Here is a 14555-nt window from a genome sequence, read left to right as displayed (position 1 = left end):
AGGACATGTTTTCATTGCACAATGTTCCATAATTATACTAGTAGTAGCTACTTGTTATTGAATGCCCAACTCTGCCAGGCGCTGCTTTATAGAAAGTACAGTTGACCCTTGAACAGTATGGGTTGGAACTGTGCAAGTCCACTTATATACATATTATTTTCAATAAATACATACTATAGTACTACATGTCCCATGTTGCTTGAATCTGCGGATGTGGAACTGTGGATACAGAGGACCGACTACAGAGTTATATGTGGATTTTCAACTGTGCAGAAAGTCAGTGATCCTAACCTCCATGTTGTTCAAGGATCAACTGTGTAATAAAAATTCCTGTGAGATAAATGTGACAGCTGCGGACTGAACTGTGTTCCCCCCAGATTCATATGTTGAAGCCCTAACCCCCAATGTAACTGTATTTAGAGACAGAGCTTTTAGGAAGTCAGTAAGGTTAAATGAGGTTCATAAGGGTAGGGTCCTAAAATAATAAGATTAGTGGCCTCATAAGAAGAGAAGAGAGGGACTTCTCTGGTGGCGCAGTGATTAAGGATCTGCCTGCCAATGCAGGGGACACGGGTTCGAGCCCTGGTCCGGGAAGATTCCACATGCCATGGAGCAACTAAGCCGGTGCACCACAACTACTGAGCCTGCGCTCTAGAGCCCGTGAGCCACAACTACTGAGCCCGCATGCCACAACTACTGAAGCCCACACTCCTACAGCCCATGCTCTGCAACAAGAGAAGCCACTGCCATGAGAAGCCCGCACACCGCAACGAAGAGTGGCCCCCGCTCATAGCAACTAGAGAAAGCCCGTGTGCAGCAACGAAGACCCAATGCAGCCAAAAGATAAATTAAAAAAAAAAAAAAGAAAGAAGAGGAGAGAGAGAGAAATCTCTTTCTCTCCTTGTGATGTGTATGCACTTAGAAAAGGACATGTGAGGATCTGGAACTTCTGACCTCCAGAACTGTGAGAAAATAAATTTCTGTTGTTGAAGGCATGCAGTCTGTGGTATTTTGTTATGGCAGCCTAAGCTAATGTATGACTGTTCCCATTTTGTGGATTAGGAAACAAACAGAAGTCAGTGGCAACACTAGCATTTGAACCTGATGTGTCTGACTACAAACAAAAGCACTCTCTTTGAATTGCCCTCTGAATTTTGAGTCTGAAAATAATTAATATAGATAGCTCTTTAAAAAAATACCAAACCCTTCATCTGTTGTTTGTTCGTATGGGCATACCTTGGAGATACTGCAGGTTCAGTTCCAGACCACTGCAATAAAGCAAGTCACATGAATTTTTTGGTTTCCCGGTGCATTTAAAAGTTATGTTTACACTATACTGTAGTCTTTTAAGTGTGCATTGTTTTAAAAATCAATGCACATATCCTTAATTAAAAAATGCTTCATTGTTAAAAATGCTAACTATCATCTGAGCCTTCAGTGAGTCTTGGAAGTAACATCAATGATCACTGATCACACATCACCACAACAAATATAATAATAATGAAAAAGTTTGAAAGACACAAAGTGAGCAAATACTGTTGGAGACATTGCGCTGATAGACTTCCTTCACGCAGAGTAGCCACCAACCTTCACTTTGTAAAAAACACAATATCTGTGAAGTGCAATAAAGCAAAGCGTAATAAAATGAGATGTGCCTGTATTTTCATTTGCACTAGGTTTAGCAGAAACACACAAAGCCAGTTGATTTCGTTCAGTCCATATCATCTGATTTTTGTCTTTTTGTACGTTATTATTTGAGCTCTCAGAATTTCAGGTTAATGTTGAAGAATGTAGCCAATCTTCCTGAAAGTACAATGTTCAAAAATCCAAGATTTACTATTGCTGTATTTGCTTTTTGTAAAATGTATTAAATACAAAATATCCAGTTTGGGGCCTGAAACTAACTGGCACTATCCCATTAAACTATATTAAAATTAACATCTATTAATTGGATTAGAAATTCAGTGAGAATGAGAGCTGCTACTGCCTTTTACAGTTACTTTGTTTCTCTATAATCCATATGGCAGGAATCACATAATGCTTTTTCCCCCTTAGAAATAGACACTTGAGATAAAATGATCTGACTCAGTGTGGTCAGGATATGTGCACTTGTTTTCTTTTTAAAAAATTTTGTAAAAGCTGAGCTATCTTTTTTTCCCTCTTTTACAGGTTTTCACCAGCCATATTTTTATATCTGATTAGCATTGTTCCATCATTATGGCTTCTTGAAATGCACCATGAGACCCAGGTATGTCCTTTTGGAAAGTAGGGAAGTGGAACGCTCAGCAATAAAGTACGTTCATATTATAATCCAATTTCTGTCAGAAATGCACTTTTCTAAGGAACTGGAGTTATCAAGATTTGAATAAGTAAGAGGCCTCAGCAAAAAGGAAGTGAATCCATGATCTGTAAAACCCCATGAAAATGTTGCATTCATTTAAGATTTAAGACTATATCATTCATTAACAATTTGGGTTAGAGATCTTGTTCTTAAGACTTCCCCTCCAATATGCTACAGTTCACATGGGGATATACAATTTCGGTTTTAACCCTTGCAGCTTCAACGAGTTATTGTGCTAAGAACGCGCAGGGCTCAGTCATCTAACATCCTATAAAATGACATTTTTAGGAACAACAAAAACAAAAAAGAAACCCCATCATCTGTACTCAGCTATACAAATACAATCAAACTTGGAGGGGCTATTTGAAATAGTCTGTCTTAAAATACAGGCTTTGCAGGTTACAGGAGATTCACTTTTGAGGGTCCTATGAACTGTCTTAGTAAAATAGGAATTTCACCCTAGGGACCCGAAATAAGGGTAAAGGAGAGGAGCCAGGGGACCCACCGTCAGGAAGGGTGGGCTCTCTGTATTAAGACCACACTGACCTAGAAAGCAAACAGTGGCTTCCAATAAGAGTCCCTAAGCTATATTAGGGAGATACAGAGGGAGGTACTGATTTTTAAGTGAGTTGCTTCTTGCCTGGGCAACCCGAGGTAGCAGGCTCTAGGCTGGATTCGGTCACTGATTGTTGTAAATGCTCTTGTACAACACTGGGAGGGCCAGTTGGCGAAGTCCATCGGACTGCAGCCTGGACTTCACATCTTCAGGGTGCAGGTTACAGGTTCATATGTTTTACAGTAGTTATAATATTATTTTAGGACGTTTACTGGTAAAATCTGTGAGACTGTTTCACAGATTTCTTTGCTACAGTTGGTCATTTTATAGCAAAGTTAAGCCTCTGATATATGTTTCAGATATTCAAACCTTATCTGGAAAATGCTCGCTCCAAATTTTAGGTACACAGAGGGGAATTTAGTTCTGTAGACTATTTCTGAATTCCACAAGCATGTACCAATGATGTAGGCATGAAGAAAACATCTGTCTGCCTAAATCTCCTGTTTAAAAAACACTGAAGTCAAAGACTCTCTCTATGTTTGTAGCAAAAGTATTTTTGTCACAGTAGATTGGTTGGTTCAAGTGATCATAGCTTTTAAAAACTGTACCATAAGGATTAGGGGACTGTTTGAATTTCCTTACTACTTACTGCTTTCAGAGGTATGAAAATAAGCTCTGGTGATTTGAATCATTTTTTTCCTTCACATCTATTTCTATGACGTGGCTATCATCCACGATAACAATTCATTTCCCCAAATGCTTTTATAATATAAATGCGTTGCACAGTTAATTGATATACAGGTCCAATCCTATTACAACAAATAGCATGCAACCAAAAGCTCTCTTTTTAAGAAAAAAAAAAGATTTTTGAGCCCTGGGCAGTACCTCTCTAATTTTCATACTACAAAAGAAATTGGACCTTTAGTAGTAATGGATTTGACTCATTTGGACACTGAGAATTAAAACAAATGCCCAGTAATTGAACTGGGCAGGGTGGGCAGAGACAGAAGTAGAAAAAAGTGAGAGGGAGACAAAAAAGTATTGGAATTGCGTTTAAAGAAATAAGAAATGGCAGAATAAAGGGAGGTACAGAAAATCTTAGTCCATTCATGTAGGAAATTTTCGTTATGATAATAATCACTTTTTTCATATAGTCCCTTTATTTCGAAGTATTTTCGGATATATTTTCTCATTTATACACCCAGCAACTCCTTAAGTTAGACATGGTATATGGATTTCTATTTTATAGAAGAGGACCCTGAGACTAAGAAGGGTTAAGTAATTTTCCCAAGGCCACACAGCTAATCAACCACAGTTCTGGGGCTTAGAACCTGAGTCTTGACCCCTAGTGCATTAAACCACACTGCCTTTCTCAATTATGTGTTCTATGTTTTACAGGAATTTGTGTCAAAATCATCTGGATTTTTCATGATGGGAAAGGATAATTGAATTTCCTTTCACATTTTCCCTTTACTCTACACCCTAAATGCCCTATGACTTGGCATTAGAAAAACATCCTGACCTATTTCATGAAAACATTTCTCCTAGATGGTCAATTCTGTACCTTCATTTCTGAATCTGGCTGGGTCTACCTGAATGGAAACAAAATGCTTATGACAACAATTATGACCTTAACTCTTAGTCAAGTCTATTTATGAAGTGGCACAATTAAAGCAATGGAAATTTTCTGGTCTTGATGGTGTCACAGTCTGGTTGACCCAACGGAGTATTTTTGAAGCTATTAAAAGTTTTAAGACATAGCCAATGAAAAAGTGACTTGTTGGTACCCAGATCATCCACATAACTCACTTATACAATGCTGAATGTAAACAATATTACCATAAAAACAATACAAGTCAGGTTAGGTCTTAGGAGTCAAACCCACTGTTCTTTGCAGTCCTAAGGCAGCTGCCACTTAAAGGAAAGTCGCATCAATTTATAATGAATAGAGTTCTAAGAATAAAGAGGGACTCAGGTCTTTATACCAACGTAACATGAACTACAAAACTGTTTGCTATCAAGTTATCTTACGCTGCAGTATAGATGATGATTTTTTAAAAATAACAAGATGTCTATGGATTTTTAGTGATAAGAATGTAAAAAAACCTATCAGGGTCACCATTTTTAATATACAATCTGCTTTCATGCCTGTAAAAGAAGTGGTCAAATTTGTTTCCTATTGCACATTAGGTTCTTAGACAGAGTCACAAAACTCCTCTGCAATGAGGATTTGTTGCTTGGTTCAAAGATTTAATTTGTTATCTTTATTATCTTTTCTCAGAGCCTTAGCTGTACAAAAAAAAAAAAGGGTACAAACAACTGCATTTCTGTTTTTAGAGTTATGGAACATGGCCATTTTTCTTAATTATTCTTGTCATTTCACCTGTAACACTAGTTGTTTTGATGGCAGGGAGGAAAAAAATAGCTTCTTGACAGACTTTCTTTTCTCCTTTTCCAAGTAGCTCATAGAATGATTGATGAAGTATCCAGAATAATTAAGAAAAATACACTTCTCACAGTGTTAGCATTTAAAAAGTAATAATTTCTCTCTAAATCCAAATGTGTGATCGTGTGTGTGTGTGTTTGTGTATGTGTTTCAAAAGTATGTTTGCTCTGCAGATGTGTTAAAAAACATCAACCTTTTTTTTTTTTTTTTTTTTTACCCATTTGTGAAATAATCATTGGCTAGTTACATTTTCAAGTGCCACCCCATTCCTCTCTTATGTACTTTTTTCTTCCTTTCTGTACCTCAGATTCCCAGCATCTGGCTAGATAAAAATCACCTACAGTTCACTTGTAGAAATTTGCATGCAAAATGAAAGAACAAGAAGGGGAAAAAATGCCATTTATTTTAGGGCTATTGCTAAATTTTCTATAAACCTAAACTGACTTCTAAAGTGACACAAGATGTATATGTTGGTGCGTGAATATGTTAATTTATTATTATTTTGGGGGGGGGGTTGTTACAGTGCTTAACAGGCATGATTGAAAGTAATTGAATTATCTATATTAGCAAAATGGTATTTTAGATAAAGAGGCTCTGGACAAGAAACAAAATCTTAGCATGAATGCTTTGACCAGGATCATACATGCTTTCATTGGTTGTTGGTTTGTTTTATAATTGTTCCAGGGTTCAAGGAAGGGATCACAGTGATCAATCCATAAATTCTACAGCTCTCCACAATGAACTCAGAGCATCTATATCCTCATAGACTTGTGGAAAAATAAGACATGTACAGTTGACTCTTTTCTCATATTAACTGAAAAGTGGTTTTCTATCTCAAGCCTATATTCTGATTTTCAGAAATGTTTATGCATACTATAGAAACGTCACATATTTGCTCATAATCTCTTAGACACATTGAAGCCATCTTAAACTCTACCTACTGTGATATTTTTTGACATATTGCCTTTTAAAACACTTCTTAGTATTGCAGTAGCCAATCTGAAGGAATGTCAAAGAACACCAGCACCAAAGAAGACTTCAATCAAACTCTGTTGTCAACTGAACAAACCAACAGAGCGGATGATCTCATTGAGACGGTGAGAGCTTTCTCACTGTATATTAAAGGATCTAGCAGATCACCTTTTCACTTGGTGAGGATAACATACTCTATACCTTTCAGCTCATTCTTTCCTAGGGAAATTTGCCAATTGTTTGGCTCAGGAATTCACAAGATAATTTGTATTCAAAAATATTATTAAACATATTTAACTTGCATAATAGGCATATATGTCTTACATACATTAATAAATATATTTAACCCGCAGTATTAAGGAACCTTTAACACTTAGATCAGACAATCTATGTACAAAGAGAGATACATACATTTGTGAAGGAATGATATAATGGAAAGATTGGGATCTGCCCTATATATTTTTTAGGTGTTTATGTTAATAAATCAGGGAAGGTTTCCAGCCAAAATAGAATCACTTGTTTGTTCTTCTCATGCTTGATATTTGGCAAACTAACCATGACCTATTAGAAAATGATATACTGGAGAGACTCAAGGCCAAGGCCCCTACCACTGAACCATGTTGTCAACAATAAGACAGGCTACTGATTCTGTGAGGTTTAATAGAACTACTTCAAGCTTCAATCACAGCTTACCCATATCACTTTGAACAAATCAATCTCACTGTCTCTCAGTTTATCATCTGACAATTGAAAATATTAACCCTGCTAGTATGCTTCCTCCAAGAATTAAATAAAATGTGTGAGAAGTCTCACAGAAGATATACAAAGAAGTGTGCAAATGAAAGGTTATTGATCTTCATTCATGGCTTCAATAAGGTTAGCAAGCTGCCTTGTCTTTTATCCTCCCTTAACCTTTACACTTGACATCAGCACGTGATCAAGAGGGGTAAATAAATTTTGCACAAATATAGTTAAGTCACTTGTATACATCAGTTGGAATCACTATCCAATCCACTTGAGATCTACACCCTTGTAGTCTTTAGAAGATCATAACTGATAGGGCCAATAATATACTTTAAAAGTTATTTAGAAGTTAAGAGGGCAAGAGATGGCATCCAGAACACATGAATGGGATGTAAATTTTTCTCGGAGTCCAAGAATAAGGGCAGAATAAAATTTGGTTGCTAGCTTATGAATTTTTGAATAATATGTTAAATGTTCAGAATAAAAATAACCTTATAGTTATTCTCTTTCTTTACTTTTAGGTAATGAATAAACACTATTTTATATTTTCTCCTTTGATATAGTGTTTTATAGCAATAAAAATCGGAAGAGAAGATTTGTACCATGCTAAAAATATTACCAGATTAGTAAATTCCGATTTGAAATCTATAAAAGAAAAATACAGGAATTTTTAAATTTTAATATGGAATTTTTAAAATGTTGCTATGTGTTATACTGGTTACAGAGACTGATGAAATGATAAATTATCTATAAAACACTGCAAAACTGGTTTTTAAAATATCATATAGTACAATGCCCCTAGTAAGCGAAAGGTTTAAATTACTTTCAGTTATAAGGTTGCCCCATTTTAAGGACCACATTAGCTTTTTTTTTTTTTTTTAGAGTGTTCAGTTGAAAAGAGTTTTACTTTCTTTATTAAGTGAAGAATCATTTTCTGAAAATGACCTTCCACAAAAGCTAACTCTTGATTGACAGCCATGGTGAAGAAGGCCTCTCTCTCTAAGGTGGTAGCTCATAATCCTTCTGTCTGTATGACATTTCTGTTAAACAGGCCAAAGTTTTTGTAAATAACTTATCTACAGTATGCGAGAAAGTTTGGACCTTGGGACTCCATCAGACATTCCTGCTAATGCTAATAATTGGAAGATGGCTTCTACCCATTGGAGGCGGGATTACTCGGGATCAACTCTCTCAACTTCTCCTTATGTTTGTGGGGACAGCTGCTGACATACTGGAATTTACAAGTGAGACCCTGGAGGAAGCAAATGTGAGGTAAGAAGGCCCTGCAATGAAAAGACCTTCTTTTCAAGGTCAGACCCACACACCTGTCTTTTTGTTCTATTATTTATATTCTGCATGAATACGGATTTTCAGTAGATCATATATCCAGTGATAGAACCATAGAATTTGCTGCTGTTCAGGTACATGTTAGGTACCAGCCCCCTAACACCCACACACACACACACATATATACATATGTATATATATATACATATGCATGTATACATACATGTATATACATATATATGTATATACCATATATATATAAAAACTTTATATATGAATATGTAAAGGATGTTGCTGCTAGAGAAAAGGGGCAAATAATATTACCCATAGGTAAGAACAGAGAAGCTCTGCCTGTTTGCATGACCACAGATTAGGTGAAGCCGTGGTTATCTGAAAACCTTCTGGGGGTGGAATGACCATCCCTAGCTTCTCTTTCACATGCTGAAGTGTCCAGGAATGTAGCCAATCATAAGAGTCTCTTCTAGAGCAGAGCAAAGCTACCATTCCAGGGAAGAACCTAGAGGTGACATGGAGAAATCACTCCTCTAGCCAGTTGGGGAATTTATATTCCCTGACGTGAATGCAGAATGGGGCAGATTAGGTTTTATTTTACTAAATTTTATTTTTAGTCAGTTTTGTTCGAAGTGCCCAAAGGCTATCTGGTGTAGATGCCTATAAATTAAAACTTACTGAGTTGGTACTTTTATTTTTGCCACAAGCAAATAAACTCAGAATTCCTGATCACAGCTGCTTATGGAACTACTTTCTTACCTTTAGGGATTTAAGTCTCAGTGCCTAAATGTACTTTCAGCTTTGGCTGTTTTGCACTATGCTATAAAAACAAATTACAATGAGGCTGGCTTTTAATTCTACACTTTATGCTGTGTTTCTCAAACAACGAAACATAAAGCTGAGCAAAATACACTAACTTACTGAGTAAACTTAATACCCCAATTGTAGCACAAAGTGTATCTGTAATCATAGCTTACCTTCACATGATCATTTCCTGTTCCATTTCTACTAAGTTTTCTTATACCGTAAGTAGATGTAGAATTTTAGAAAGAATCCAGTCTAAGTTGACCCACTGTCCTCAAAATGTTGACCTTAGCTTTGTAGCTTTAATACCAAATATTTGGTCAGTGCTTCACATTGTATAACACATTTTCAGATACGTTAGACTACTTACAGTACAATGAGGTTACAAGAAAATCATGAAGAGGGCTTCCCTGGTGGCTCAGTGGTTAAGAATCTGCCTGCCAATGCAGCGGACACGGGTTCGAGCCCTGGTGCGGGAAGGTCCCACATGCCGCGGAGCAACTAAGCCCATGCGCCACAACTGCTGAGCCTGCGCTCTAGAGCCCGGGAGCCACAACTACTGAGCCCGTGTGCCACAACTACTGAAGCCCACGTGCCTAGAGCCCATACTCCACAACAAGAGAAGCCGCTGCAATGAGAAGCCAGCACACTGCAACCAAGAGTAGCCCCCACTCGCTGAAACTAGGGAAAGCCCACGTGCAGCAACGAAGAACCAATGCAGACAAAAATAAATATAAGTAAATAAATAAATAAATAAATTTATTAAAAAAAAAAAAAAAAAAAAAGAAAGAAAATCATGAAGAAATCATGACCGAGCACATAAGAACGATAAATAACTATAGGCACAGTGATATGGACATGACAATATAAGGATGACTAATTCTACCTAAATAGAAGTAGACACATAAATGCCAAATATCTAGTGAGATGCATGGGAAATAGGGTAGGAGAGGGGGTGCAGGAGGAATATGTTTTGAGGGGCTGGTTATAAAAATGTGAGAAATGCCAAACTCAGCTACCTTAATGGCCTGTTTATGAGGCCCATCCACAAGTGACACCAAGAGGCATTTTATAGATCAGTGTTTCCCAACAGATGTTGAATATTAAATAAGTTAATGATTAAAGTGTCAATCACCCAGGGGGGGAAATACCTTGAAAATTACAAGGGATCATTTATGCACCAACTCTTGACTGATCATCTAGTGTGGGCCAGGCAGTGTGCTTGTGCTAGTGCTAGTGGAGATTGGGGCGCAAATGGTGAGCAAGTGATGAAATAAAGGACATACAATCCTATCCCAACCCAGGTAATTTCAGTTCAGCAATTTCTTCACCCACCAATACATTAATCTGAGTGTTTTATGAATCTTTTTTTCTCATTTTAAACTTATACCATGTCCTGAGAATAGAACTGAATAAACTCTGCCCAGGTTGTTGTTTTTAAGTTTCTTTTCAGGTTTCATGATCTCAGATGAAATCATTTTATTTTTAATATAACTGCATTGTGTCAGTGACCTTCTGTGGTCTCCACTAGACTTCTACATGTCTCCATCATGACCCAAAGACTCCAAAATCAAGGCCCAGAGAGAACTGAGAGTTTTTAATTCCCTTCTAAGGCCCACCTTCCAAGTTCTGATTTCATCTCAGGCCCCATCTATACAGCAAGAATTAACACTGCAAATTTCCATCTCTTCAAAGGAAATATTAAACCCCTCTCACTGTAGTGTAGCTTTCCTCTTTGGCCTCAAAAAGACAATCATGAAGCATAAATTTAATATACATGTAAAATATGTTTACATGTAATATAGCAAAGGGGCTTACTTCATTATAACCTACTTAGCATCACTTATTATTAAAACATTTTCTTTTCCTTTTTATTTTATTCCATAATTTGAGCTGATAGGTTTAGGAGAAAACCTGCAATAATGTCTACATCACAGTGATGTCTACATCTTTCTCCTGCATCCTGGTTAATACCTCAAATCCAGTTTTGTTTTGTTTTGTTTTCTTTTAACCTAAATCAACTTCCTTCCGCATGCCCACATGAAGTTCATCTTCCTAATTCTTATGAATTTACATGCACTTGTGAGATATGGCAAATTTTTTGTAACAGCTTCACTTTACACACCATATAATTCATCTATTGTAATTCTACGGTTCAATGATATTTAATAAATTTATAGATTTGTGTAACTATCACCAGAATCCAGATTCCTTGTGTCTGTTTGCAGTCAATTCTCACTGCCACTGCCGACCCTAGGCAACCACTGATATGCTTTATGTCTCTGTAGAAATTCCTTTTCTAGAAATTTCATGCAAATGGGATTGTAAAGTTTGTGGTCTTTGTGTCTGGTCTTTTCACGTAGCATAATGTTTTTTTGGTTCATTCCGTTGTTGCATGTGTGGGTAGTTAGCTCCTTTTTAATTGCTGAATAGTATCCCATGCATATACCACATTTTATTTATCTATTCAGTAGTCAATATACATGTGTATTTCAATTTTCTTGCTATTGAGAATGATATGGCTATGAACACTCAGTTACAAGCCTTTGTATGGATCTGTTTTCATTTCTCTTGTATAGATACCTAAAAGTAGAATGACTGGGTTTTATGTTAAGAAAACTGCCAAACTGTTTTCCAAAGTGGCTATACCTTTTTATATTCCAATCAGCAATGTGTGAGAGTTCCATTTTCTCAACATCCTCACCAACACATTTTTTTTTTCAGTCTTTTTGATTATAACCATTCTAGTGGGCTCACAGTAGCATCATATTGTGGTTTTAATTTGCAATTCCCTAATGACTAATGACGTGTAGCATCTTTCCATGTGCTGATTAGCTATTCATATATCTTCCTTGGTGAAGTATCTGTTCAAATTTTTGCCCATTTTTCATTGGATTAATTTTTATTGAGTTGTAAGAGTTCTTTACATATTCTGGATACAAGTCTGGTATTAGATACATAATGTAAATATTTTCTCCCAGTATATAATTTTTCATTTTTTTAATGTTGTCATTTGAATAACAATTTTTTTTTAATTTTGATAAAATCCCATGTATCATTTTTTCTTCTATGTAGTGCTTTGGGAATCATAGATTCTAAGAAATATTTTCCTCATCAAAAATTAGAAATATTTTCCTCTGTAATGTTTTCACTTAATTTTTGTGTAGCATGAGGTAAGGGTCTAAGTTCATGTTTTGTCTTGTTTCATTTTGTGTTTTGGCATTATCCCAGCAGTGTTTCTTGTCCCAGCTAGGACCAACTGTCTCAGCACCTTTTGTTGAAAAGACTATCCTTTCCCTATTAAATTGCCTTGGTATCTTTGTCAAAAATCAATTGACCACATATGTAAGGAGTTTTTCTGGACTTTCTATTGTGTTTCATTGCTCTGTGTGTCTATCTTATGCCAGTACTATGTTTTTGAGATTACTGGAATTTTATGGTAAGTTTTGAAGCTGGATACTGTAAGCCCTCTAACATTATTCTTTTTTCAAAAATTGTTCTGATTTTTCTAGATCCTTTGCATTTCCATGTAAGTTTTATAATTAGCTTGTCAAATTCTACCAAAAAAATCCTGCTGGAGTTTTGATAAGGATTAAATTAAATCTATTAAATCTAAGCATCAATTTGTGAAGAAGTGGCATCTTAATAATATTAAGTCTTTCAATTCATGAACATAAACTATCTCATCTTTTATTCAGATGTTCCTTAATTTCTCACAGCAATGTTTTATAATTTTCAATGTATAGGTCTTGCACCACTTTTCCTAAATTTATTCCTAAATATTTTTCTTTTTGATAGAATCATTTTCTTAATTTCTTAATATCATTTTCATGTTTTTTATTACCACTATGTAGAAATACAATTGACTTTTGTGGGACAATCTTGTACCCAGAAACCATGCTAAACTTGTTTATTAGTTCTGTAGACTCCTTAGGGCTTTCTACATATGGGATAATGTCATTTGAAAGCAAAGATATTTTTGATTCTTTCTAATCTGTACACCTTTTATTTCTTTTTCTTGCCTATTGCACCAGCTAGAATTTCTTGTGCAATGTTCAACAGAAGTGTAAGAGTGGACCTTTCAATCTCAAAGGATAAGCATTCTGTCTTTCACTATTAAGGATGATGTTAGCTGTAGGTTTTGCACAGATATTTTTAATAGATGCCCTTGATCTGTTGGAGGAAATCCCTATCTAGGTTACTGAGAGTTCTTTCTTTTCTCTCTCTTTTTCTATGGACACTGAATGTTGTTAAATGTTTTTCTGTTTTTCTTATGGTCATTGTGTGGTGGCTATCTTTTATTCTATTAATATGGTGTATTACATTAATAAATTTTCAGATGTTAAATCAACCTTGACTTCCTGGGATAAATATCACTTGGTTATGGTGTATAATCCTTTCTATATGTTGCTGAATTTGGTTTGCTAACATTTTGTTAATAATTTTTACATCTATACTCATAGAGCATATTGATTTTTAGTAATATTTTCAAATGATATTTTTCCTGGCTTTGATGTCAGGGTAATATCCTTCAATGAATACCTCAGGAAGCATTCCTTCTTTATTTTCTGAAAGACTTTGTATAAGACTGGTGTTAGTTCTCCTTTAAATATTTTATAGAATTCACTTAGGAAGCTATCTAAGCCTAGGTTTTTCTTTATGGGAAGATATTACTAATTCAATATCATTATTTCTTATAAGTCTATTCAGTTATTCTATTTCCTCTTGGGTCAGTTTTGATTATATTTTTCTTTCTAGGAATTCTTACATTTTATCTAATTTTATTTTTTATATAAAGTTGTCCATAATATTATTCCTTTATACTTGTGTCAATTTCTATAGGGTCACTTATTATGCCCCCTCCCCCTTTTCATTCTGAGTTTGGTCATTTGTGTCTCCTCTATTTTTTCTTAGACTTCTCAATTTAGTCAGTCTTTTAAAATAACTAATTTTCAGTTTCATTGATTTTCTCTATTATTCTGTTTTATATTTCATTGCTTCGTGTTCTTATGTTTAATTTTTCCTTCCTTCTGCTTGCTTTGGATTTAATTTGCACTTCTTTTTTCTAGTTTCCTAAGATGAAAGCTAATTGATTTGAAACCTTTCTTCTTTTCTAATATGGTATTCAGAGTTATAAGTTTCCTTCTAAACACTGCTTTATCTGCATATCATAAGCTTTGATATGTTATCTTTTTGTTTAATACAGTTCAAATTATTTTCCAGTTTCTCCTGTGAGTTCTCCTTTGATCTATGAATTGTTTAGAAGTAAGCTGTTTAATTTCCATATGGGAAAAATTTCCAAATTTCTCCCTGTTGTTTTCTATTTTAGTTCTGTTGTAGTCTGAGAACATACAAAATTATTTTAACCCTTTTAAAATATTGAGACTGATGGC

At 35.4% G+C, this 14555-nt stretch overlaps 1 protein-coding gene across 1 annotated transcript in view; it reads left to right on the top strand.

The window, feature by feature from the left end:
* TMEM26 (transmembrane protein 26) overlaps positions 1-14555 on the top strand; it is a 44572-nt gene that overhangs the window by 16137 nt on the left and 13880 nt on the right. The window contains exons 2-4 of the mRNA XM_059900299.1: positions 2170-2248; positions 6327-6440; positions 8111-8331. Coding sequence (XP_059756282.1) covers positions 2170-2248; positions 6327-6440; positions 8111-8331 — 414 coding nt within the window. The remainder of the gene's footprint in view (positions 1-2169; positions 2249-6326; positions 6441-8110; positions 8332-14555) is intronic.

The sequence above is a fragment of the Balaenoptera ricei genome, chromosome 16, assembly GCF_028023285.1.
Source record: "Balaenoptera ricei isolate mBalRic1 chromosome 16, mBalRic1.hap2, whole genome shotgun sequence".
Classification (NCBI taxonomy): domain Eukaryota; kingdom Metazoa; phylum Chordata; class Mammalia; order Artiodactyla; family Balaenopteridae; genus Balaenoptera; species Balaenoptera ricei.
Note: the sequence above shows the minus strand (reverse complement) of the source record. Positions and strands in the feature narration are given on the sequence as shown.